At 41.5% G+C, this 27,983-nt stretch overlaps 1 protein-coding gene across 4 annotated transcripts; it reads right to left on the bottom strand.

Annotated features, from left to right (window-relative positions):
- Positions 1-40: 40 nt before the first annotated feature.
- Positions 41-27,899, bottom strand: srcap (Snf2-related CREBBP activator protein). Of its 4 annotated transcripts, none has more exons than XM_051913839.1 (34): positions 27,373-27,899; positions 25,126-25,204; positions 21,865-24,791; positions 20,712-20,969; positions 20,407-20,592; positions 20,178-20,318; positions 19,888-20,083; positions 18,083-18,252; positions 16,756-16,843; positions 16,547-16,636; positions 14,753-14,923; positions 14,428-14,657; positions 14,162-14,339; positions 13,927-14,063; positions 13,599-13,768; positions 13,242-13,434; positions 12,932-13,068; positions 12,560-12,746; positions 11,445-11,614; positions 11,140-11,294; positions 10,828-11,043; positions 10,562-10,726; positions 10,226-10,399; positions 8,753-9,067; positions 8,475-8,638; positions 7,888-8,198; positions 7,564-7,766; positions 7,262-7,431; positions 6,935-7,131; positions 6,665-6,779; positions 6,446-6,565; positions 6,157-6,336; positions 5,957-6,040; positions 41-5,864 (listed from the first exon to the last, which is right to left on the bottom strand). In XM_051913839.1, the coding sequence occupies exons 3-34, from the start codon at positions 24,310-24,312 to the stop codon at positions 1,710-1,712; spliced, it is 11,874 nt and encodes a 3,957-aa protein (XP_051769799.1). In that variant the 5' UTR covers positions 24,313-24,791; positions 25,126-25,204; positions 27,373-27,899; the 3' UTR covers positions 41-1,709. The 4 variants fall into 4 exon arrangements, with proteins under 4 accessions (XP_051769799.1, XP_051769800.1, XP_051769801.1 ...); XM_051913840.1 differs by lacking the exon at positions 27,373-27,899 and adding an exon at positions 26,099-26,294; XM_051913841.1 differs by lacking the exon at positions 10,226-10,399 and having other exon boundaries at positions 27,373-27,898.
- Between the last annotated feature and the right edge of the window lie 84 nt (positions 27,900-27,983).

Genomic DNA, 27,983 nt, shown 5'->3' with positions numbered 1-27,983 from the left:
TACAATTTGAATAAAGACATTTAAGATGACATCAACAAAGTGTATTTTTGGTCTTTTTATTCAACTTACATTTTTGTTTCAATCTTTCAAGTAAAACAATGTGGAATTACAAGGGAACATAAGGAATGTAACAAATTAGAATAGACAAATCAAAATGAAAATAAGACCATCACCATATTCTACTAAATACACCCCCCCCCCCTCCCCCCCAACATCTTTCTGTCCAAAAAGGGCAAAGAAAAGCTATCTTACAACTCACTTGACTGCCAATGTTCAGCAAAAAAATAAGATATTCCTCTTACGAAGTTATTTCAGGTGTATCCTACCAACCCAGCATCGGTCCCTTCATAAGAAAGGACCAATACTCCAGAAATAAAAATAGCTGACAGTAGCAATTTTCACTGGAGGAATTATTTCAGTTTTGGTTGCACATAAACAGAAATGGCGTTGTTACGATGAAGGGTGGAAGAGCTTATTACACTTGAAGCACTACAGATGACCAAACGTCTATACGTTAACATGGATCCTTGTATGGATCAACAGGCACTCTCATTTTTTCAAACTTGTTTAGATTCTGTGTTCGAGAATACAATTTAATGTGTAAAGATGATCATAATGACTAACACTTTGGGAAAGAGATAAGAAAAATAGCAAGATGTTGTCTCCCATTTCTGTACTGCTATAAAGCAAATAACAAGCAAATTTCAAGGTTCATCACAAGCTCAAGAGATACACATACTTTAGAGCTTACAAAATGCAGTGAGGTACCAGTAAAGATGTACTGACAAGTTGATGTTCTGGGAAAAAAAAAAAACCAAAAAGAAAAACAAACAAACAAAAAAAACCCTAAATCACAATGCACACCTCCAATGTCTGAGACATTCCAGATGTGCAAATGGGGAAAAGCAGGCAGCAGCAGAATTTAAAAGTAATGGACTGAAACATTACACAAGACAGGTGATTTAAGCAAATTGTAACTCCAGCATAGTGCAGAGGGGGGGGGAAGAAAAAAAAAAAATCTCATTTTTAGACTTGCCCTCTTCTTCATACCCTGGAAGATATAGAAGATATTTTTGTAATTTATCAACTGACTTGAAACAAACAATAGTCAAAACAGCTGATAAACATTATCCAGAATGCAGCAGTCTAAAAACTTTACAATTATACAATCCCCACTAATCGTTTCAATGTAGCATTAATGAATTTCTTCCTCATCAATACCATTTGCAGCACTAGTAAACTCTGTAAAAAGTGTACAATCTATGCAACCAATCTTCTAACATATACTTCACATAGTATTTCCAGTCTTTATGATTACAGTACATAGTGTGAACAAATAATAAATCTTGCCTCTTGCCCAGCTACTTTGAAGTTCCAAAGTCTTTGTGGTAGGGTAAAATATTCTCTGGTTTTAACTCAAATTATTAGGACACATTTTTAAATAGGTGACCAAATCTTCATAATTGTCCTGCATCTATAGACCCTTTCCACACTGTAAATGGCTTGACTTAAGATAGCTGAGTGGCAAAGGCGAGGTCAGATCTAATTGCAATGTGCAACAGATCTTTCTTTCCCCGTCTTCTCTCACAGCTAAACCATGGCCTTAAATAAAATTGATCCCCTTTCCTCCATAAAATCTGCATTCTCTCCTTACTGAAATTCACATCCAACTCCTTGTTTAAACCTAGAGATGATTTCTCCACTCCATATCACGTCTTGGAGTGCCGGTGTTGGGTGGATGAAGAGCGTGTGTTGCTAGCCGGAGTACGTGCCTGAGCGGCTGCCAGTGCAGCTACACTCCTGAGAACCCTGTCCGGAGTCCCATCGCTGGACCCAGCACTCAGTTCAGGTTTGTCATGCTTCCGGGACCTCTTCTCTTTCCTGCTCTCCCTGTCTCTGCCTCCATCGCTCTTCCGCCGTATACTTTTGCCTCTCTCTGTATCACTACCAGAGGAGGCTGCTCTGGAACGGGAGCGGGTAGGCTCTGTACTTTGTGAGCTTAGACTGTGGGTGCGCTGACTGCTGTTGCTGCTACTCCGACTTCTACTGCTGCCTGCACCTCTTTCGCTGCTTATACTACTGCAGGCACTATGACCTCTTGAAGACCTGGTCTCTCTATTTTCATCTTCACCTTCTTCCTTCTGATCAGATGCCTTTTTCTTTTCTTCTTTTTTAAACCTGTCTGTTTCCAAGGGTGGAACAAGGCTGCCCGGTCGCTGCCGAGTGGATCGAGCAGAAGATGAGGACTGTGGTGATTCAGTTGACTGATTGGGGGTTTGCCTACCACTCCCTGCTTTACTGTTAGACATCTTAGGAGAGTCCTGCCCTGTTTTTCCCTTGGATTTACTGCTTCTTTCAGAGGACAGTGCTCTGTTTTGCTGTACAGCTGTCTTATTTTTGGGGCTGGGACTGGGTGTGTCTGGCCCTCTTCCCCTCATTGCCAAGAGCTTGGCTGCAGCATTAAGGGCTGAGCAGCGTTTGCCCAGTACCTCAGGTTCAGGGGAAGCTAAAGTATTGGATTGTGGGCCTGCAGATTTCCGGGTAACTCTTGAACACGTTTCACCACTGGACTCCCCTTCTGTGGTATTGGTGGTTTGACCCTTCTTGTCTGATCTCCCCCTTTGTCTATTACTGCTCTCATCATTTTTAGAAATCATGCCATCTTTCTCCAACTTCTTTTGAGCCGATCTTGTCAGACATCTTTTCGTACTATTAGAGTCCTCAGAGTCTGAAGATGAGGAGGAAGAGTTGGACTGGTGCTTTTTGTCAGATCCTTCTTCAGTTTTCTCTTTTTCAGACTTTATATCATCCCTTTTCCTTTTTGAAGGCCTCCTACTCTCTCCAGCCTTTTTGGACTGAGATGATCTTATACCACTGGAGGATACAGAAGATGGGGAAGAGGAACGGACTGACTCCTGGCTGCTTTGTCTACTAACGCTTCGTTTTTTGGCAGATGATCTGGTCTCTCTGTCCTCTCTTGTTTCCTCTTCTGATGGCTTAACAGGTCCATCACTCTTGGGAGCATCATGAGTCTCAATATCTGAATTTGATGAGGCAATTCCTGAGGCACTGGGTGTCTGTTCCTTTGGCAAACTATCCAATTTCCTTCTTTTTGGCTGAGATAAGACGCCCTCATTTTCTCCTGCATCATCCTCAGCAACACTGTCTACTTCAATTTTCTCTGTCTCCTCAGTTACAACCTCCTCCTCAGTTACAACCTCGTCCTTGGATGAATAATGGCCTTCATGATTATCAGCCACTGGCATGTTTTGGGGTGGAGAAGAATCTGCATCTGTATAACTGAATGTTGACAGAGAATCTGTTGTTGTCTGATTAGCGGTAGATGGAGATTGTAAAGATGTTGAAGACATTTTGTGTGATACAGGTGCTGAATCTGTTGCTGCTTCAATGGCTGTAATTTGAAGTTGTGAGGTAGGAACAGAAGTTTGATCAGACTTAGGTGTGGACTGCTGGACTGTTGACAGAGTCAGTGTAGCTGAAGCTTCTGGTGCCTCTGATTTAGATGAGGAGGATTCTGGCTCAATCCCAGAAGTCAAAGCAGGTGGAGAAGGTTGGGTGGATGACGGATGAGTGGCAGTAGGAGATGCAGCTATATTGCACATGGGTTCTACAAAGGTTTGTGGAGAGTTTGCAGTTGTACTGGTTCTGTGTAAGGGTTGTGAAGTGACATGAGTTGATGTATCTGAGTACTGCAAATGATCTATTTGCTGGTTAGTTGTGACTGAATTTTCCTCAGCTTCTACAGCAGTCACTGAGACAGCTGAAGGTTCTGAAAATGCTGGGATTTCACTGGTCTCAGAAAGCACAGGCATTTGGGTAAGTTTCTCGGCATGGATTGGGGATAAGTGGGTACATGTGAGAGGCTCTATGAGGGGACTTGGAAGCTGTAGTGTAAGGGAAGAAGCAGTACAAGTCTGAGAGGCCTCTGCAGTAGAAGACTTGTGTGAAGTTTTAAGTGTATTGGTGTCAGAGTCAATGCATGCAATTACAGGGTTTGGACTGGTGTGAGTATCACCTTGTGAGTCTACAAGTTCTGATGTAGACGAGGACATATTTTGAGAGTCTCTATGCATAGAGGACAGTAAAACAGACGTAGTGGATTGATTTGTTTCTGAATCAGGTTTAGATGATGACACTTCAGCAGCATTTGAGGGTGAAGTGGGGTTGAGTGTTGGAGAGCTTATTGGTGAAGTTTTACTGACAGCAGGCAAAGTCACAGGCATAACATTGGACGTTGACAAATTAGGCTCTTGGGAGGAAGGAGTAGCTGTAGAAGGAGAAGATGGTGATGAGCTTGTAGTTGTGGTGGAATCTTTACGGGGACGACCCCTTTTCCGTTTTGGTGAGTGAGGGGGACTATGCTCAGGACTGGTTTTCTGGGTTACTGGTTTCTTGTCTTCTGGCAGCTCTGGTGCCCTTGGGGGTGTTTTAGGTGGCCTGCCCCTCTTGCGCTTCACTGATATAAGATTGGTGACATTTGAGTCACTTTGAGCAGCACTGTCCTTGTCTGAATTCATTTCTTGTTTCTTTGGTGACAAAGCAGATCTCCGATCCACCCCTCTACCTCTTCCTACAAATTGCTCTCCTAACTGTGCAGCCATTCGAGACTCTGTCTCAAGCCTTCGGCGTACTGGTAAGTTCCGTAGGACAGGCATATCTGGTGAATGGTGTGTTGGGGAACAGGGGTGGTGCCCTCTCCCTGGACTACACTGTAACGGAGAGGAGGCCTGTTCCTGCTCTCGTGGTGGTGGTGGTGGTGGTGGTGGTGGTGAGGAAGAAGCTAAGGATGTGGGGACTGATATGGGAGGAGAGTCTTTAAGAGTTTGACTTGCTCCATCAGATGAATGAGTGGCTGGTTCTTGAACCGGTTCTACCTGTTCAGTCTCCTCTGACGAACCCTCGTTGTGTGCTCCTCCACTTCCACTCATTCCCCTCCGTCTCCGTTTGGGCTCTTTCTCTTCCACCACCGTGACCAGACGACCTGGAAGCTTTCGAAGGACCTTGGCTGATGGAGAATCTTCTGGAAGTCCCTTGAGAATTTCACTTTCAGCAGACTGACGCTTTCGTGGTGAGCGAGAGTTCGGTGATGCAAGAGTAGGAGAAAGGGAGAGCTGACCATCCTGTTCAGAATAATGCTCAGGAGAACAGATGGAGTCTGATGATGCAGAGGCTCTCCTATCTCTCCTGCTACACTGTACAGTTTCAGACACTGTCTCTCCCCCCTGCTCTTCACTCTCCTCTCTGCATGCAGCAGAAGAGGAGGACTGATGGCCACAAGTGTTTCTGTCCATTGGAGGAGATGCAGCAGCTGAAGGCACAGAGCTTGATGGGGAAATGGGCTGCAGGTGGGGGGATGACACATTTCTAATTTTTTGGACTGAGCCCTGCATAGCAGGGGACAAGGTTGTTGAATCTGAGAGCTGCTGGTTGGTTTGGACTGTCTGGTTTTCTGATGACATGAGGGATTCAGATTCTTTGGTTGTCCCTCGCCCGCGCGGACCACTGCGAAGTTTCTCAGGCACTTCTCTGTGTTGGGGTGACTTTTGTGTGGACCCAGGGGTTTGGCTTATACTGCGCTCAGAGTTCATCCATGACCCCCTCCTGCCTCTCTCTGGGGACAGCTGGGTTAGGGGTATCTTGTCAGCAGGTGCCCCTCTGAGCCTGCCACTGACCCTTGTAGAAGGAGCGCCTTTCTCTTTGTGTTTACGAGGGCGGCGGGTTGGAGTAGGTTCCTCGTTACTAGGAGGTACGGAATCCTCTTCATCACTGTCAGATGACTGATGCAGTTTCAATCCTTCTTCCTTTGCCTGATCCAACCCTTTCCTTGCAGCCTCAACTTGTTCCTGTAAAGTCAAGATAAATGTTGTGGGTATGACTGCTAAAAGTTTATTCTACCATAAAGTAATCAAAGCTTGGTTACTGTTTTAATTGTTACCTCTGCCTGCTTCAGCTCCTCTTTGCAAATATCTTCAAGGGAGGCCTCAAGGAAATTCATGGCATATCGCTCTATGGGAGTGAGCTGTTAAGAACAGGGATAATTGAAATTTAGTGGAAAAAGGTACATTATGATAAAAACAGGTAAATTCACATTCTAATAAAAGATTCTATAAAGAAAAGCATTAATATCATGACTACCTGTTCAACCAGGGCAGCGATTTCCTGCTCAGCTTTGGAAAGCTCCTCCTCTTCCTGGTCCCGGCTATCACCATCATCCAGAGGGATGTTCTCGTTAAACTCTGCAAGCTCAGCCACCTGCTCAGCCTTGGCTTGAGATGCAGCCACGATATCCTCTTCATCCTCAGCACGACACAGGGCCTAGTATAAAGAACACATAAAATCTCATTTTCAGTGGTTTGTAACAGATGGAATAAATTTCTTACAAAGAAATACATTAAATACACCAAACGAATATATTTAAAATTACCTGTTCCAAAATGGTGGTTGTATGTTTATTGACGGACTCATCATCATCTGACTGAGGCACGCTCAATTCAGCCACTTTCTTCTCTCCCTCTGACACATCAAACAACTCTCTGATAGTTTGCTGAGGGAAAGAGACAGTTATGCAATCAATCCTTCCAAAGTTTATTTCAAGCTAGGATTTCACTATGAAAAACTAGATTAAAATTAAAGCTGCTATTACCTGCTTAAAAAAGGCAGTGGTAAAGTTTCCGCCTTCAATAGCCATATCTCCCAACATCCTTTTTTGATTGGCTTTTTTCAGAATATTTTCTTCAACTGTGCGTTCACTGATTAGCCTAAACAAACAACATATTTAAATGTCAAACTTGCTTGCATAATCTATTCAATGTTAATCATTTATTTTATTTAAAAAATAATAATAATAATAATAATAATAATAATTGGTTCTGTATGAAAGAAAAAAAAAAAAGGTTTTTAGTTTTGCCTTTACCTATAGATGTGGACATCTCTTGTCTGTCCAATTCTATGGCACCGGTCCTGAGCTTGGGCATCCATGGTTGGGTTCCAATCACTGTCATAGAACACTACTGTATCTGCCCCAGTCAGGTTAACACCTACACCTCCACTGCGGGTGGACAGGATGAAGCAGAATATGCGACGGTCTGCATTGAAGCGCTCCATCAGAGCCTGAAAGGTAGACAAGCATTATAATAATGTCACAGTTGAGAGACAAAACACATACTTTGTTCTGCTTGCCTAAGTCAAGTTATATGAAAATCACAAACACACAATTCGAGTACTGGAAATAGTATTTCACCTGTCTCTGTTCTACACGTGTACTTCCATCCAACCTCAGGTAAATGTGCCCATGGTAGTTGAGGAACTGCTCAAGTATATCTAGCATACGTGTCATCTGAGTGAAAATGAGGACTCTATGCCCTCCTGCCTTCAACTTTCTAAGCAGGAGGTGGAGTGTCTGTAGCTTACCTAAACAGATGAACAGCCATAAAATATTTATTTATGGTACTACACAAATGTTATATGTTTATTATGTATAAACATGGTAAATTCAAGTACAATGAAATACTAAAATGCACACTCTGGGGTCCCAGTACTTACCACAGTCATACTGAATAAGCCTCAAGTCAGGGAAATATGTCCTCATGTTACACTGGATGCGATGGAGCGTGTGTGTAAGTGGGGAGAGATAGGAAGATAAAACAGAGGAGAAAACAGATTGCTGGTATCTGAGGGAAGGAGGTGGGTGGCAGCTGTGCATGGTGATAGGCTTTGCCTCTACTGGAGGAATGACAAAAGTGAACCTGTGGAATGAGGGCACACATTTAAACACAGTGTGACACTATTATTTTCAGATGTAATTTTTATATTCCATTTCTAAATTAAATAAAAGTTTAGTGCTTTATGCATGTTTGTGAGCTATACCTGTCTATGACCTCAGAGAGAAGTTGAAGCCTCTCCTCTGAGTTGTGAATGGCTTCCGTCAGGACTTTGCTCTTTTCCAAAATACTATTGGTATGATGTGATTGAGCAGTCAGGCAGGAGCTATAACCTGAGTAACTCCAGTTGTTTACAACAGGACGTGGTGGAGATGGACAAGGGCCTGGGAGGAAGGTTAGAAAGTCCAGCACCTCACGGCCATACACAGGCTTAGCATTGCAGTGCAGCTCATTGATGCGCATAATTTGAGAGATTCTGTCATCTCGCTGAGCCTTTCGCCTGCCTGCAAGCCATGACTGTCAGAACCAAAGTAACAAATAAGTGAATGCTACAGAAACAGACAAACAACTAACAGGGTCACCAAATTTTTATACCAAAAATAAAGGGTACAGAAAATTGACCTAAATGCACTATGATGTAGTTACTGATGCTTGAATTAAGAAACATCTATATTAGCAAAATATTACACCCTTAGATGTGGGTTGTCATTAAACTGAGATTTAAAGTAGAAACAGTGTCATGTTCCTTTTTGAGTTTAAGAATCAATTTAAGATTAACACTCCATTTATTACCATGTAGAAGGGGGAACGTGGTGGAGGTGGCGGCTGAATGCGGGGACGCTGAGATGTTGACCCACTGCTCTGAGATGAGGATGTGGGCTTAGGTGTGCTCATGCGCAAAGTTATCACATCATTATTACTGTCCTCACGCACTGATGATGAATTTGCCTTCGTAACTGAAAAGTACAGAGTATTGAATGCATAATTATTCTACTTATTCTTTTTTCCTTAATATATTGTTTAAACTTCTGTCAAGTAAATTCTGAAAACCACATCTGGGCTCAACTTACCTGGTGGTTCTGGGGCTGGTGGTGGTGCTGGTCCCTGTACTACTCTCAACACAGGACGAGTGGGTGGTGTCTGGGAGGAAGCAACAGTTCGGGGTGGAGCAGCATATACCGGAGGCCGGTGTGGAGGCTGAGAAGCAGCGGACGCTCTAAGAACAGGGCTTGGAGTGCCATGTGGGTGAAGGGTGACCGACTGAGGAGGAGCAGGGCGAGGAGAAGGAGGCACGGCCAGAGTAGGGATTGACCCTCCTTCTTTACTTGGTGCCTGTCGTACAACAATCTTTACAATTCCGGGTCCACTTACCATGGATGTTGGGACTGGAATTAAAAAAAAGAGAGAGTTTAGTAAATACACAAGTATTTAACCTGGACAGAAAGTTCAGTTCGACTGGGCACCAGAATATTGATTACAGTAGCAGAGCTATCAATAAAATGTCTCGCATTATCTAATACATTGCTGTTCATAAGTTTAGGGGCCAGTAATTTTTTTTTTAAAGGTTTTTGAAAAAAAGTCTCTTACACTCAAAAAAGCTGAACTTATTTAATTAAAAATGCAGAAAAACAGTAATATTATGAAATATTATTACAATTTAAAATAACTATTTTCTATTTTTAATATATTTTTAAATGTAATTGATTCCTTTGATGGAAAAGCTGAATTTTCAGCATCCATTATATACATATTTCCATTATATACATATACATATTTCAATGTCACGTGATTCTTCAGAAATCCTTCTATTATGCTCAATATGGTGCTCAAGATACATTATTATTATCAATGTTGAAAAACTGCTTCTTAATATGTGTGGAAACACTGATACATTTCTTTCAGGATTTTTTTTATGAATAGAAAGTAAAAAAAAAAAAAAAAAAAAAATTATTTGAAATAAAAATCCTTTGTAACATTATAAATGATTTTACTGTCACTTTATAAATTTAACGCATAATTGCTGAATAAAAGGTTAATATCTCCCAAAAGAAAACAACGATTCTGACCCCAAACTGAATGGTAGTGCAATTCTTTAGTCTTTTAACTCTATAAAAGAATGGACAATTGAAACTTTATACATTTTTACCTGCATACATTAGACTTAAAGGAACAAAATTAAAAACTAGAAATTAAAAATTCTGAAATGAGAACAGTTTAATACACACTTCATAAAATAATGAACAAGTAAATAAAAATGAAAACCAAATCAAACCATTTCAAACCTCATGCAACCTCTACAACATTTGACTTAATATTTGCAGTGCTGTTTGCATTTATCTTTTTTAGATTTCAAATACCTTCATTCAACAGGACCTAATGAGTAAGTAGCCAACAAACCATTCAAATAAGCTGTCACATGCAGTTAGAAAAAAAGAACCAAAGCCAGAATACCCATGCACATGCTCTGCTGAGTAACAGGTAGTTTGGTACCCAGGATACAGGCTGTACCCAAACAAGGATGAACTCAAGGACAGCACCAGTACCTTGAGTAGCGGTGAAAGGTAATGCTAGTCCAGAGCAGGTTGGGGTTGTGCTGGCTGGGTGGGGAATTGCTGAGCTGCTACCTGTCTGACTAACTGTGTGAAGAACTGCCACCTGAGCTGGCTGACTAATAAGGTGGTGCTGCCCACTACTGGAAACCAGATGCATTACATTTCCTAAAGGGCACAACCACAGAAGAAAGTGTTAGGCTATAGACTACACCAAACACTCACAGAAAGACTAAAGGCGTGCAGGAAAAGCGAAACCTATCCAAAGCAGGCAGTGGACTATTTCCACAAGCAGATTATTTATCTATTTATGTGGAAGACAGTGGATACCTTGGATGGGTCGCGGCTGAGGAACAGGGACCTGGTGCAGCGGAGTCCCAGAGAGTGTGAGCTTGTTGCCCTGTAGCTGGAAGGTTACTGGTTTACTGCCCTGAGAGGACGACACTGGTCGGCCTGCCAGGGAGGCCAGCTGAGCGATACTCACAACTTCACCGGCTGTACATGTGGGAGATAAATTAAAATAATTTAACAATGTGCTGCTACTGTTTCATGCCGATAAACAATGAAGTGAAACAAGTCTGATGTAATTAACTTACATGGCAAACGAGCCTGCATATCTGGACTGAGCAGGACCCTCTGAGTCATAATGTTGCTTGGTGGTTGAGGGGGTGCAGACACAGTTGTGATGCTGGAGGGTGCTGAGGGACGTACAGTCACTGGCTGGGGGGCTGGCGGCCTGACTGCAGGGGCAGAAGGGACGCTACTAGGAGCCACTGGAGCTCTTGGAGTAGTGACAGGAGTAACAGGACAAACTGAAATAAGAGTAAAAAGTTATTCTCTTCCTGATTACACCATCACATGACAGATACTTGCTGATCAGGATGTGAGGCTTGGCCCCTTGAGCTGACCTTGAGGTATTGGCTGGGAGGGAGCTTGGGAAGGGGTGACCTCTGTGATTAGAGGCTTTGGTGACTGAACTGTGGTGGCGATGGTGGTAGGACACGCAGACCGTGGGTTATTCGCTGCTGAACGTCCATCAGACTTAGGAAGAGGCTGGAGCATCCTGAAGAGAAGCAAGCATATGCCAAAACTTTATTAAAAGATATGATCAAAATCACAATTAAAATAAGTCTTAATATAAAAAACATTTATTTAACTTGAGCATATATATTATACATCAGAATTGTGTGCTTAACTATTTCAAACAACATACCTGTTGACCTTCATGCGAACAGGCTTCGGTCTGGGAGGAGGATCAGGGGACTCCATGATTTCCTGAATAAGCTGATGTGTCACTTTCCTCTGAGGCAGGAAAACATCTGCCTGGTATCTAGACACACGCTGCTCCAGACCAACCAGGTCAAACATGGACAAGTCACAGCGCTTTGAAAATAATATAATTTTTTAATTAACCTTCACTGAGGGTCCAGAAAAGAAAAAGAAACATACAAGCATTAACTTTAAAAAATTTCTGAACACAGAAATGTGTTGAAACCAAAAAAAGATTTTTTTTTCCATTTATAAATCACCTTAGCTATACATTAATGTGATCAATGGACAGGGCTATTTCATTGTTATGGGAATGATGGAAAAAACATGAAAGAATGTAAAAATACAGAGCTGGAAGTGTCCCAAATAAAGTCAAGATTAAAAAAAACAAAAAACAAAACTGATGTTAAAATCAACAAAAAAAATGTTTATTTGTATAGTGCTTTTCACAAAACATTGTAATTTCTGGAATACTGCCCACCCCTATCCTCAGAAAGAAGAAAATAATAAAGGGTTCAGATCAAAGGTGTCCTGCTCCACCACACTGCGGAGTTTAGCTCCAATCCTAATTAAACACACCTGAACCAGCTTATCAAGACTGTATCCAAAAATGCTCCATATTCCCTCATTCACTATTCCCTACATTATTCTACTAATACAGTCCACGGAATGAGTGAATGAAAGCGAGTGAGTGACACTGTACACCAGAAATGCTGCGGGCGGCATCTTCTGGCAAGACATGGGAATTAATTCGGTGCAATACTCACAGTGCATGGGTATACACTTGTTATTGAGGTGCATTGTGGGATTGACCGTGGTTTCGGACAGCACTACAAATGGCTGTCCCCTCAAACAGTGCAATATATTAGGGTATAGGTTGATTTTGAACACAGCCACTGTCTTCAGGATTGCTATAAACTTTGATGCAAGTGTGTTGGGGCAGGTTGGATCTAAACTCAGCAGGACATTGGTTCTCCAGTAGCAGGATTGGACACACCTATTATAGATAAACAAGCAAAATTAGAGGATGGTGAAAGTTTAGTAATTTCTGGTCTTTACCTCAAATGGTGAGGTCTCAAGAGCCCGCTGAACCAGTGAAGCAGTAGAATAGACAATGGCCTTTGTGATGAAGGGAGATTGTATAGGCCTTGGATCAAACAGGTTAGGGTGATTACACACTTTCCGTAGCTGCATCAGGATGTTGATCACAGACATGAAATGACCGCTGGCCAAAGTCTCTCGTGTCCTGGGAGTATATGGGCACAAAAAAAGACAAACAGTTAGGGGGGAAAAAAAATCCTCCCTGAAGTAAGAACAAAATTAGCCAATTAATTTTCATCCAAGGCCTGAGATTGGAAGTTATCTTCAAAGTAAAAAGGCTTTTTTTTTCTCCCTCAACCACACCCATGTCTGCTTGCCCTGGTTACTCACGAGGCCTGGGCCATGAAGTCATCATAGAGAAAACGCTGTCTTTTGGAGAGTCGACAGCGCACAACATGCTCATATTTTTTGGGCATTTGTTTCTCCACATCTGCTTTTATTCTCCGCAGCAGAAAGGGTCGTAGCACCTAGAAAGAGAGAGAGATAAAGGAAACTTATGTAAAGCCAAATGCATAAATGCTTCCCTATAATATTACAAACACAAAGTTCATAAGAGAAACATGGGAACTATGTTTGTGCTACATCCATAAATGCAATAGATCAACTAAAATGTCCTCCACAATTCATAAACTTGTACTACCTTGTGAAGTCGTTTGACCAAGCCCTCGTTGTACTCCTGGCTCCCTTCAATCATGCCAGTGAGCGGGTTTGAGAACCACTCCTTGAACTCACGATGGGACTGGAAAACGTGCGGCATGAGGAAGTGCATAAGAGACCAAAGCTCCATTAGACTGTTCTGGAGAGGGGTACCCGTGAGCAACAATCGCCTCTGACTGCAAGGAAGACAGAGAATTGCGAGGAAAAATAGTAAATAAACTCATTACATTCTCATAATTATATGGGCTTTGCACATAAAACGTAAAGAAATGAAAGTTAGAATGGGACCTGTAGCGATAAATTATCAAGTGCATCATAGAAATGACTATACAAGTAGTACCTGTTGAAGTTGAGCAAGCTTTGCCAGCGCTGGGACTTAAAGTTCTTGATGTTCTGAGCTTCATCCAGAATGAGGTACCTCCAAGACTTGCGTCTAAAAGCCTGATGATCCTGCAGTACTAGCTTATACGAGGTAATGCAAACATGGAAAGCATTGGGTTTGGTCCAGCCCTGAGAAATGATAAAAAAGGGAAAAACAATTCTAAAATCACAAGGATTGAAAGGCTAAATGAATACACAATTGCTTTAGAGAGCTTTGTAAAAGTGTTTTTTTTTTTTTTAAAAAGATCTTAATTTGTAATAAATATGCTCATTATTGTATTCATTACTTGTCGCTTGAGTTTGCGCTCCTTCTGGCTGCCATAGTAGGTGAGGATTTTGAATCCTGGGCACCAACGTTTCAACTCCATCTCCCAATTGAGCATTACACTGGTGGGCACAATGATCAGATGTGGACCCCAGTTACCTGTAAGAGAAACAGAGAAAATGTTTGTCAAACTACATATATCCACTATATTTTCAACACACATCATAGGGAAATATGTATTTATGTTGACTTTTTACCCTTTACACAAGCGAGATGAGCTAACAGAGCGATGGTTTGGATGGTTTTTCCAAGCCCCATTTCATCTGCAAGTATGCCATTGAGTTTCTTCTCATTCATTGTGACCAACCAGTCCAGTCCAATGTGCTGATACTCACGCAAGGTACCATGAAGGAGGAATGGAATCGGTGTTTTGACCTTATATTAAAAAAACCAAACAACTGCAGTTAATGATAAACAGAAACTATATGTTCTTCAGCCATTGTTTCTGAGGGTTTGTTACTACCTTTGTTGTTGCCAGTGTATATCCCTTAGGTTGAAGGCTCTCAGCAGTAGCAGCAATGTGGCTGATTTCTTTCTTAGGTCGGGGAGATGTTGTTACAGTGGGACTATGGTCTCCCTCTCTCAGCAGAACCTCCATTCCCTCTCCTCCATCATCATCATCCTCATCATCATCACTCTCCTGCACATCCTCATCCTCCTCTTCTTCGTCACTGTCTACAGCCGCTTGGGAACCTGAATATTGTGTGGATCACAGTGGGAAAAGTTAATGATGTGCGGTATTTGGACACTTCATACAACAATTCATATTGCCATAAATTTCAGCTCACCTGAGGAGGAGCCACTATCATCAGCACTGTCCTCTCCTTCTGTCTCTTCCTCCGCCTCTTCCTCAGTTCCCTCTGATTCTTCTGAGGAATCTGGTGACGCTGAGGGCTCCTCAAAATCAGAGGCATATGCTCCTCTGTACTTTTCTAAGAGCTCTTCCATGCTCATCTCCCCTGTGAAATAAAGAAACTACAAGTGACAATTTGACCTCAAAAAATTACTGCTTAAGTCATAATTAAACACACTTTGTTATATTATTCAAAGGTTTGGGGTTAGTATAACTTTTATTATTTTAGTTATTCAAACTGATAAAAAAGACAGCAAAGACATCTATGATGTTTCAAAAGATTTATATTTCAAATAAATGTGTTTGAACTATTCAAAGATGTACCAGAGTTTCCACAGAAATATAAAGTAGCACAACTGTTTTAAACACTGATAACTAAATCAGCATATTAGAGTGATTTCTGAAGGATCATGAGACACTGAAGACTGGAGTAATGGCTCCTGAAAATTCAGCTTTGCCATCACAGGAATAAATTACATTTAAATTACATTTTAGCTAATTTATAAAGTTTAAAGTTTTAAATATGGATATTTTTCTTACAAAAACCCCTCGCTTGACTTTGGAAGGCCTTTATTAACTCCCTGGAGTTGTGTGGATTACTTTTATGATGGATGGATGTGCTTTTTTGGGCTTCAAAATACAGTGCCCCATTCACTACCATTATAAAGCTTGGAAGAGCCAGGATATTTATAACTCCAACTGTATTTGTCTGAAAGAAGATAAGTCATTTACACCTAGGATGGCTTGAGGGTAGGGTTGGGTATCGAGAACCGGTTCCATTTTAGAATCGGTTCCAAATTTCAAAGAACCGGGTATTCGATACGATGCGCGCATTTCGATTCTGTTTATCAATTCCTGACTTTTTTTTCAGTCATTCTCGCACGGTGAACAGCAGTGAGCATTTTACAGTTGTATCTTTCTGCTAGGACCTGCGACAAGGACCTTATCTCATCACACACATACGCAGTTCATTACAATCGGCACTGACTTTTGCTTCAACACGGTATTAATCTGAAGGAATGCACCGTGTTTGGGGCCATTCACATGTCCAGTCTAAAAACGCGTGGAAAGCGCGGCTCTTAAACTTTCTCCTCCTTTCCAAAGCGCTTTCGCTCCAGTGGCGTCTGTCGTTGCTATGCAAACATGAACTGCGCTCTGCAAGATGACGAGGAAGTATCAGCAAAGGATTAATTGATTTCTAGCCCTTGAATTAGCTTTACTAGATATATTTATGGAGATGAGAAATAAAACCCGGCTGAGCTTTTGATGTTATTACGGAAAGGCCGAAGCTGATCGGTTGGTTCTAGTCACATGACCTGCGCTTGAGGCATTCTGAAAAGCATACAGGCGCGCCTGGAAACATTTGAACAAAATGTGAACTCTAACCCAGCCGCGAGTCCTAAAGCACCAGATACAGCTTAGCAATAGCAGCGTCTCACACTCAGGTACAAAAACAGTTACAGCCTACTGGTTATAGCCTAAATGTGGCAAGAATAAAAGGTAAAAACATTATTCTTAAATTATTTGCTCTTTTTTTCTCTCCATAAAAAAAAAAATATTGGAATCGGAATCTAGAATCGATAAGAACCGGATTCGATAAGCAGAACCGGAATCGGAATCGTTAAAATTAAAACGATACCCAACCCTACTTGAGGGTGAGTAAATCATGGAGATATTTTTCATTTTTGGGTGAACTATCCCTTTAAGGATATTTTATTATTTCATTTACCTTCTCTAGCAAGGTCATCCAGTTCCTCTGCATGGTCTCCCTCTCCTTCAACAACTTCCTGGGCTGCAATGGTGTCTTCTTCATCTTCCGCTGAAGCAAAGCACAGAATAATTTAAGTTATATCTTTGTTCAAATCAATAGGATACCCAAGTTAAGTGTCTGCCAATCTAAAAAAAAAAAAAAAAAAAAAAAAAAAAACCTCTACTAACCATCTTCTTCATTGGCACTAAATTCTTTGTCTTCATCTCCAACTGTAGAAGATGAAGCATCCGAGGCCTCTTCTTCAGATTCAACAACCTGTGCAAGGAAAAATAAGTCTATTTAAATATGTGAGAACTGAAAAAAATATGATGCCATACTGAATCAGCTGATGTGAACAGTTATGGACCACATTAATCAGAGAATTCTGACTATGAGACAATGGCTACGTAATAGGGCTGCATGATTATGACACAAATCATAATTGTCGATTATTCCCTTGAAATTGTAATTGCGATTATTAATTACGATTATCACAATTTACATTGAATGATGTATTGAATAGCTTTATACCATTGTTTGAAGCAACTGCATGCCATATTTTTGTATAAAAATAAAAAACAAGCTGAGAACACTTTTTTTTTTTTTTTATTGTTTTTCTATAGCATTAAACCTCCAATGTCAACTACACATTGGTTTGGTTTCTTTTTTAAATAATAAAAAAAAGTCAGCGTATGCATGGTATAATAATAGGGGCTTTTGCATCGGGTTATTCTTGGAACTTAGATATAGGAACTAGCCACCAGTGTGGTTCCCCGAGAACTAATGTTTCCCTAGGGCCTGAAGTGACCTAAACTGTGCTTCTTGTTGTTACTTTTATTTTGACGGCACGGCGGACTTTTATTTTGACAGTGCTGAGAACAGTTCAGACAGATCCTGAGCACACAGTGTTCACATTCTCCGTCTTCGTTAGTTTACGATCTGTTTAACAGTCCTGTCTAATACGTTATTAGATAGAACTGTTATACAAAGAAAGTAGACAAGATATGAAAAAGTATTAGCTTTTGCTGTGTGGTTGGCTGATGCCCAATGTCGCTAGCTTAGCAGAAATACATAATCATGTTTTGCTTGGTCTGCTCAAAGTCACGCTGGATTTTCTTTTTCATTTGAGAGGTCCATCTATCACTGTTTTCCATGTTTGTAGAGTTAGTTTGTAGAGTAAATATATAGGCTGTGTACACACTTTTTAAAAATGGCAGGTCCTGGTGTTTCGCATGCGTTCGACATATCAGCGTAAACCTACGTCACTGGTAGCTCCTTTTGTGCTGGGTTAGACCTTTTATACTCTGAAGTAGTCGTGATTCGCCTCTCGCAACGTAACATGCTCTAAACACACCTCTTAAACACGCAGAATAATGTAAGTGGATATTTTTTCATGTAATCGTGAAATCGTGGCATCCGTAATCGCGATTAGAAATTCGATTAATTGTGCAGCCCTACTACATAAATTAATTAGTGTATGTGACTGTTGGAATTGATTCTGGGAAATCGCTGTACCTGGGGGAGAGTTAAAGTACTGAGTAGCTGGTCCAAAGGCAGAGTGCCCTCCTCCCTCAGTAATTCTATCTCTCGCCTTTGTGTCTCTGCATCATTCCCCTCTTGCTGCTCCTCTACCTCTATGGTCTCTTCATCATCCTCCTCCTCACAAGGTGGCTCAAAGTCTCTATCTGCAGCAGAAAAGGGACAATTTAGACATCTAAACAAAGAGTAAACAAGAATTTCCTGAATCGTGTTCAAAAACATATCAAACCCTACTGCACACAAAAAAACTCACAAGAGCAAATTTTTAATTCACTAAATTTATTAAAGTACAATCTTTGTGTGTACAGTGGCCCCACAGAATTTGGACACTTGAGCCAAGGTTAAATTGATTTTTTTTTTCAAAAATCAATGAATACCATTGCACTACATAAAATATCAAACGAGAATAACAAAAGCTTAATATAATAAAGAAATAAAATGTTTTCTAGGTTTTGAATGCAACATTAAATACTGTTAAAATTAAGACTGCATTTAAACTATCAGTCTTTCTGTGGAACTGACCTCATACATCTATTAAACAAATTTAATCTAGCATAATTTAAGCATAACCCACTTGGTTTGATTTTTTATATATTATATATATATATATATATATATATAGCAATGACATGCATAAAGTAGTAGTAGGGGTGTGACGAGATCTCGTGACATGAGATCACATGATATTAAAATGTGATGAGATTTCTTGTCGAGTGAAAAGCTGTCTCGCAATATCGCCATGACAGAGCGTGAGAGTAAAATTAACATACAGTGCCCACCACGGCACCGCCTCCACTGTCATTTTGCTTTTTTTATAGGAATAAAAACCATTTAATTCAGCTGGATAAAGAGAGAGCGCATTTAGGCCACGCCCACACCGGGGGGAAAACAATCCAACCATCTCCATTGACTTTGTATTGCGTGAGGCTGCCTCCTTGTCATTTCTGACTTATAACAAAAAACAGAACAATGCCTTAAAGCTGCCGTGTGACAAGGTGTACAGCAAACAAGCTAAAAAACCCAGAACTAAGTTTTTATAAGCTATTGAACTGTAAAAGTCAGTCTTTAAGGAGACAAAAGTGGATACAGGCAATAAGACGTGAAGCATCAGCAGGAAGAACGGGTACATTTTGGGATCCTGACACTCAGTATGCCTCAGTAAGCCTACGTGTGCAGTAAACATTTTGTCACTGTTAAGTTAAATATCCAAATGTCAGTTTTATATATTATATTCCCTGTCGCTAATTACGTTACCCTCCAGTGGGCGTAATTCTCATAGTAATATGACATGTCGCGCTCTGTCTCAATCGCCTGTATCCACTTTTTAGTCTTTAAACGCTTGTTTTTTGGGTCGACAGCTTATAAACAGCTTTTTTTTTTTTTTTTTTTTTTTGCTTTTTTCAGATTATGACGCGTTTCGCTCTGTCTCTATAGCGGTCGCTTCAATTGTAAACTATTGTAAATGTCTGCTCTGCTCATCCAGCACGAGCTGCAGAGTCACACACAGTGCAGCAGGAATCAGTTCACTGATCACATGACGAGAGTAAAGCGAGATGACTGACAAGACCATGGTGGAGGATTTGTTGCGCAACAGAGCCTAAGCATCTTGTAGAATGCACGCTCAGCTGTGGGGTTTTTTTTCCCCGTGACTAACCGACTAACAAAATTTGTCAATTAAGCCTCTTCTCGTCGACTAACATTTATTTGACTATTAGTGGCAGCCCTAGTTCCAAGATACTTGATCTAAACAACAACACAGTAAAACAAAAGTCAGTCCTCACCATCCTCATCAACAGCATTCAGCTGTGATTGTTTGGAGACAGCTGCAGTGTCTGAACTGTGTACAGGAGCAGCATGCAGAGACTGGCTTAACAAGTCAGAGTAACGCTCTGTCTGACCCACAATGAAATCCAGCTGGAGATCTAGGGCCTTCTTCCGCTTCTCCTCCAGTCTGGACTGTTGTTTATACTGGACAACCTGTGTACAGCAATGGGCCGGAAACAGTTAAAATGTGAATCATTTATAGTCTAGTACAATAGAAATTTTGTCCAAAAACCCCCTGAAAAGTCACCTTTTCAACACTGCTCCAGAAGGCACGGACCTCCTTGGCAATAGAAGAAGCAACTCTCCTCAGTTTGGCCTGCTCCTCGCGTTTCGCTCTCTCTTCCTTCTGCCTCAGCTCCTCATGGTGGCGCATCACCATCCGTACTACCTGAAAATAAGTTCAGACTGGTGAGATGCTCCATTTTCAAAATACAAATAGCATGTTTCAAATAGGATAGCCTAAATGTAACATTTACCTTTCTAGCCACTCCTCTTTTCCATCGCCTCTCTTGTGCAAAGTCTGCAGAGAGCCACTGCATTTCCTCACAGAGGTAATCCCAATGAACTTTGGGCCGTACTGGTTCGGTTATACGAGACAGGCGTTTTAGGGACCAGAAACCTTCACGTTTTAGTGCAAGGGTACGATGTTCTATTTCTGCTTCCTGTTAGAAGTAAAAAAAACAAACAAAAAAAACAACAAAACAAAAACAAGAATAAAGTCCAATTATGAACGCCAATCACTATTTCAGACAGTAAATTATGAAATTTGTCCTTCTCTCACATGTTTTGCCAGTTCTGCCATGTCTGTATGCTTCGGGGTGGATTTCGGGGTGGTTGTTTGCTCTGACTGAGAACAGCCACCAGAACCCTGGGAGGAAGTGGAGGGCATGTTTTTGCCATGAGAGTTTTGTACAGGTGAGGCTCTGCCTGTGTGAGAACGCATCCAGTCACCGGATGAGGGAGATGGCGATGGACATGGAACGGGGGAGGAGGAAGGAGTAGAGGCTGCTGTAACCTTGCCTGCAATCCACTGGCAAACCTTGGGACAGACAAATAAAACAGTGTATCTGACTGCGTGACTGCACAACATTATTCAGCGTAGAGTACAAAGGAGAGATAGAGTGCCCAAGAAGAGATAAAAGAGCTTTATAAAAACAGCCAGTCTACAAGGACATCTTGTTGAGCAAACATCTTACAACCTCTCTCCTTATTTCTAAATAATACATGCTACTCTGAATGATAAAACAGTTTCATACCCTCATTTTCCTTCCAGGTTATAATTGGAAAAAAAATTAGAAAATTTAAGCTAGTGACCGAGTTGAAACAGTGACAGACCGATATATATTCCACGTCAATTAGCTGGCCATTTTGAGATTTTTGGCATCATTCAGAAACCATGCCAGCTTGGCTGATGAAACGCAAGTTTTATTTTCCCCCTTTTTGTGAATTTAAATATTTGGTAAAATAAGTGTTCACTTTAATATCAGCATATTTGTTAAAAATAAATAACACTAAAATAAATTGGGCACCCCGCCTTCCAGATAACAATACTGGCCATTGCAAAACCTATATCGGTCAACCACTAGTTGTAAGAAGCAGGATCATCGCATCAGATTGCAACGATCAGATTTGAAGGATGCCTGACACCTCTTACCTTCAATAACAAGCCTTGTCTGTCTGTCCTGCTCTGCTCATGCTGGAAAACACACATGGCTTAATATACAGCCAAGAAGTGCACTAGCATCAGACTATGGCTTTGAAACTGTTATGGACTGTGTACAGGCTAAAAAAGATCTGAATTATAAAAACACTTTTGCTGACTACCTCTGATACCTTCATTGTGACTAAACACGTACAAAAAAAAAAAAAAAAACTTGAAATCACTACTACATCATTGTTCAAGTCATAACAGTTAATAGTTCGGTTGCTTTTACCTTGTTTGCTGCTGGACTGGGCATAGCATTGCTATCCTCATTCTGGACCTCCATAGAGCTGTCAACCTCTCCGTCGCTGCTCTCTTCTACAGAAGCATCAAGTGGCTCCAGGATGGAGTGTTGAGCATCTTGCGTTGTTGACAAAAGTTTGTCCGGTGACTGCTGCTGCTCCAACTCCAGTTCACCTCCCAAAGACATTGAATCTTGGCATGGTGTAGTGGCCGATGACTGTTTAAACTGATTCCCCTCTGGGACAACGCTGGATACAGTACCCCACACATCTCCAGCAGATAGAGGAAAGCGGCTTTGTGAGTTATGGAGTTGTACTGAAGTTGATGAAGTATTAGCAGAGAATTCATTTTGAAGCATCTTGACAGAACTATTTGATTTATTTATGTTTTCTTTCACAGATCTGTTCTGTGTAAGTACATTAGAAGTGGAAAGAGTCCGAGAGGATTGAGAGAAAGTGTTTGAGACAGGGCAGTCAGCATGTAACGTGGCATCCTCCTTTACTGTGGGAGATGCAAGTGTATCAGTTTTAGCAAGGCACTCTGAAGCTTTATTCAATCCATCACTGGGGGATCCAGCCTGGACAGGGGAGTTCTGATTGGTTGAGATCCTAGCTGACAGGGAAGAAGGATGCTTAAGGGCAGGGTTGTCACCCTTCTTTAAGATCAACAGGTTTGGGTCAATCGTGCCACAAGACAATGAAATTAATGACACACCTTGTGTGCTTTTCACCACATCAGATTCTTGCTGCTCTTGCACAGAGTCAAGCGTGGCATCCAACACTGTGGACGTTAACCCTGTCAATGTGTTTGCAAGATCAGTGGGACTTGAATTATGTTGCTTGACAATTATAGATCCTTCTTTTTGGGTAGAAGGTATGGTGGTTAAATCTTTTGTGGGCTTGAGTGTATCAGAATGAGTCCCTAGATTACTCTGGGCTTGTAAGCCTTGCGTCAATGTTTCTATTGGTTCCTCCTCTTCTTTGTCAGTTAACAGCAGCTTAACTTCACTGTGAATGGCAGCTGATGTAAAGCAGGGCACAGTGCATTCATATAGAGCAACAGTTGACTGGGTTTCAGGGCACTGCACCAGAGACTCCTCGCTGACCTCCATCTCTGCATGCTCAGACTGCCCGTCTATCTCACTTACGACCAGCCAAGTATCCTCCAAATCTGGCTGCATTAAAATACCTACGTCAATCAAATCTTTTACCTTGACAGCATTGAGAGCCTCTGCACTCACTTCCTGCCTCTCTTCCACATTCACGATACCTGGTGTGTCATTCAGGCATATCTGAATTTGTGAGAGTTTATGATCTGCTGGAACGGACTCTTGTACTTGTTGGACCATACAGTCAGAAAGATTTGGCTGATCTGATTCTAGCCCCTCTAAAGTCACACAGTTCTCAGTGTGAGCGAGCAGCATGCTCCTATCCTGTTGGTGATTTGAAGACATAGATATTTCTATTCGATTGGCACTGTCATTCTGCTTCAAAATCACATCAGAAGAGTCGCAAACCACGACTTGTGACCTTTCATTCACAATAGGGACCTGTACATTGTCAGTGCATGTCCCATGCCCAGACAGCTTTGGTTCATCAACAGAAATGTTGTGAAATACTTCTTTAGCAGCCACATTACAACACAAATCTCCATCAACAGGGACTTTCTCATTGACTTGTCCCTCCCTTGCACTAGTCTCTTTACCCAACTGAAACATTTTGGGGGTTTCACTTACATGTACATACTGAGAACTTAGCTCCTGCACACACTGTGTATTCTCAGGCGGGGTGGGCCCGCCAGGTGTTTTAGGAAGGGGGCTTGTCTTTTGCGTAGCCCTTTGTGTTTTACTGCAGTCCTCTGGGGGATAACAGCCGCCCTTATCGGAGTCATTTGGCATGCTATTTCCACTCTCAGGGGTAATGTGCTGCCCCCCTTGTTTTGATGAATATCCTGAGCAAAGAGAATTTCCACTAATACCTTGTTTTGTTCCCTCAGCTGACAAGGTTTGTCTACCTGGACTAACGGCACCTTCTTTGTTTGTTTTAGGCAGATGTTGCGTGACATCTTCCATAGCCTCCTTAGAGTCAAGTTTACAAGCCCACTTCGCTGAATTTGTCGTACTTTGTTCTTGTGGGACGCCAAATGCAGATGAGGTGGCAGTCTGATTTGTCTGAAAAGGGGGAGTTGTTTGGAGCTGCTCCACATTTCTGTCTGTTGTCTGTTGTACTGCACTTGAGACTGCTGGGATGACTTCTGTTCTTGGGTCACAGGGGCTTTCTCCAGGTGTGTGCTTTCCACACATGTACTTGTAGTCCAATTTGATTGTCTCTGGAGGCAAGGGTCCCTTTTCTGTCTCAATAGGGGCAGAGACACCCCCTGCATCTCCAGGGTGTTGGCTCCAATCTTGGCAGTGGCCTGTGCTGGATCCTTCCGCCATATCAATCTCCCTGTATGCAAGGCTTGATTGCTCCGTGTTACACCCGTGAAGGAAATCCTGTTTTTGCGCAATGCTATCAGTCCCTCTCTCAAAAAGTTTGTCTGAGGGAGTCTGACCCTCCAATGCGTCTGTAAGCTTTTGTGAGTCTTTAGCAATAGCTGACACCAGTCCTCTTTGGACAGCCAATATCTCCTCTGGTTCCTTGATGCCGCTGTTTCGTTGAATGTGAGCGATGGTCTGTTCTTTACATGCAGCCTTTGAGTCTCCTTTCTGCTGCTGAGATCCAGTACTGATGTCAACTGATGATGGTGGTAGAGTGGCAGCTGCGACTGGCTGCAGGGCATGCTGGGGTGGCCCGGCCACATTCTGCGCAGCCGCGGAGGTGCCACCCAGCACAGCCACTGCCGGACAGGTGCGCTGCTGCACCGCCTCTTCCCCAGACTGTCCTGCTTCAGAACCGGCAGTGCTACACACTGAACCTGAAAGAACAGTGAGACATGTCATGTCTAACCCTTAACAAAATGCAAAAATACATGACACGCATGTTGAGATGAACATATAAAAAAATAAAACGCCTATGTGGAATCTGTTGACTTTTTAAAATTTTCTGTGCTTAATTGCAAGAGAAATTTTGCCAAGCAGTATTTAAACATTGTGTTATCAAAGCTGAGAGAACAAAAACACGGGGTGAAAGATCTAAAGAATTATATGAGTGACGACATTACAATTCTGTGCAAAGTGTGTAATTCTACTACAGCTGCAGATTCCAAGTGGGCCTGCATATAACTTAAAAGGAATGAACTTAATAAATACCTGTATGTGATGAAGCAGTCTCTTCCGTGATTTCCACTTCCAGGATGCTGAGATCAAGGGTACCGCTGCATCTGAGGGTCTAAAGTTAAACATTTGGAGTGAATTTCATGAATTTGTTCATTTATGTGTAACATCAAATATACAATCCTGAAAAAACAACACGTGCATGACGCCAAATAGAGAGAAAAACGTGTTTTCTTAGAACGAAAATTATAGATGAATTAAGCTGCAGAAGAACTAATTTCCTCAAATGCTATCTATTCTACGTGGTCGGTAGTTAAAATGCTATTGCAGCCAAATAATTCAGAGCAAACACAGGTAAAATGGTGTTTCTCGTTGGCTGAATCTAAAGACTTACGGACAGTTATTCTCTTTTGGAACTATAGGAAATCATAAGTAAATATCGCTAATATTATTTTTTTCAAACTGCCGGCTTCTACCGAGCATATACAAAACGAAATGAAGTCATTTTGAACAAGAATACTAACTGCTCACAACTTTTAAAACACACACACCTTATCACTTAAAAGTTACAAAGAAAAACTGTTGTATAGCCGGACATATATTGCCGGACAGTCTCATTCAGTACAATAGTGCGGGTGCTTCACGTTCAGCTAGCGACGAGTTACCGCTTGTTCGGACGTTATTCTCCTACGAGTGCTCATAAACTTCAGAAGATAGGACGGCGGTTAACGTGTAATACCGAATACAGATAACAAACGCAGCCGGCAGTTTTGTATACATGAGGCGGTCGCACACACATGGGCCTTTAGAAGGCTAGCAATGCTAATAGCTTATAGACGTTGCAATGGAGCCGACACGATAACGTTTCATTTAATGGTGTTGGTGTTTAAATGACAGGGAACTAAATTCTTTGACTGTTTGTGTAATAGTATGTGAGAGGGTGTCTGTTATTATCTAACTATCTGACTCAGACAAACACATTGAGATATAAATATAAATACACACACACCGTTTCAAGCTTTCACGCGCGCGCTGAACACACTGCTCGGGCAAAGAGCGCGCGTGTACACATCGGCTTCCATAAGAAGTTATGCAATGATCAAGAACAAACTATAACTCATCATTAGCCATATCGATAGTTTTAGACTTGTCAATAAACAAATATATTGCTTGATGTTTCTTATACACCCATTACAGGAACGACGTCTTGACGTCACCGCGCGGGGTCACGCTAGACAAAAATGCCAGTCAACTAGCGATGCCCGATTCGCGAACAAGTCGTTCTTTTGAGTCGGATCTTTTCGAAATGAAAGTTAGTTTAATATTCGGCTGTTAATGAAAAATACGTTATGTAATTGTATGACAGTTCGATCAACAGATACGAAACAGTTGCGCTTTTTAATTTTAATAAATAACATTTTAGCATTATATTAAAAACTTTGTAAAATCATTGACAGGAAATACAAGTGCATTTAATACTATTTAATGTATGCAAAATTATATTTAGGTTCCAAATACATTGACATTACAAATAACTTGCAATTACAACGGTAATAAGAAAAAGGTAATAAACAGCAAAATGTGCATACAAATAGCTTTATTGGGGAAGTTTTAGAGCATGTAAGGGACCGCTGGATGACAAAGAATCACTGAGTCGGTTCCTGAGCCGGTTCTTTGTTCGAAGGAACTGATGCGCAGAAATCAGTTGGACTTTCCATCACTACAGTCAACAATTCTACAGTCTGTCATGCTTACTATATACTGAATTAGTTGTATCTTCATGACTCATAGCAATGCATTGGTTAATATGACATTTTATATGAAACCGCTTTGAATAAGAACAATAAACAAACGCACTAGAGGCTAAAGTAACGCACAAATATAACAACTTGGTTGTTGTTGAATTCGCAGTGACAGACGACAGTTTCGTTTCCAGCATGTCCTCTCAAAAGTGTGCGGTACAAAGGAAATAGGAACCCATCTGAATTGCTAAGGATTTGGGTACAATTCTATATTTTGCATTTAAAGTAGATTATACGGAGGTAGTTGCAATGATAAAATGTGCTGTTGATCCAAATCAAGTCAGTTCAATAAAGGCCGTACTGTACATAATCTTACAAAACCCATACTTTTAGCACCCGATCGCTTGAAAGTCAACTTGTCCCGCCATGTCACAATCCCCCCCCCCAGTGACCCCATTACCCTCCTCCCCTCCCTCTCCTATCACTTCCTCCCCAGCATTCCCCCCTCCTCTCACCACCGCCATCTTAAGTTCCCACCTACCTGAAATTTCCGAGCACTTTTCTTTTACTAAATTCTCGCTGAAGGAGTCGCCATCCGCTTCAAATCGTACTCAATCCGTGTTGAGACTATTCCAAACTGTCTCTCGGTACCCAGTGAGGTACTGGCAGGTTCGTAGGATCAAGTTAAAGAACGGTCCGAGAGAGACTGGGTCCGGAATCGCTGAATCTAGCGGTTGCGGGGAGGAGACTTTCGACGCAGCGAAATGGAGGAACGAACGACTGCTGACCAAGTTGCGGAGCGAATAGACATCTCGCGAGACGTGCTTCAGCGCGCACTTGACTCACTGCAGGCTTCTGAGGCAGTTTCTGCAGCACAGATACCTCAGCCGTTGCTGAAAGTTCACCTTGTTTTTATATTTCTAACAAACCCATGACTTGTTTGCACGGAACTTTATAATACATATTTGTTTTTCCAAACTAGTTTTTAAAAAAAATTCTCTCTCACTGCCTGGCTGGCAGCGGTTTGACAAGGTATAAGTTACTGATATTCTATTCACTCATTTTAGACTACGTTTAATAAAGTTTTTTTATCCACAGACACTAACAAATATTTCTACAGATTTTTATGACTCAAGATAGAATTTTAGGTCT

The sequence above is a fragment of the Ctenopharyngodon idella genome, chromosome 12 (genome assembly GCF_019924925.1).
Source record: "Ctenopharyngodon idella isolate HZGC_01 chromosome 12, HZGC01, whole genome shotgun sequence".
NCBI classification, from domain to species: Eukaryota; Metazoa; Chordata; class Actinopteri; order Cypriniformes; family Xenocyprididae; genus Ctenopharyngodon; species Ctenopharyngodon idella.
Note: the sequence above shows the minus strand (reverse complement) of the source record. Positions and strands in the feature narration are given on the sequence as shown.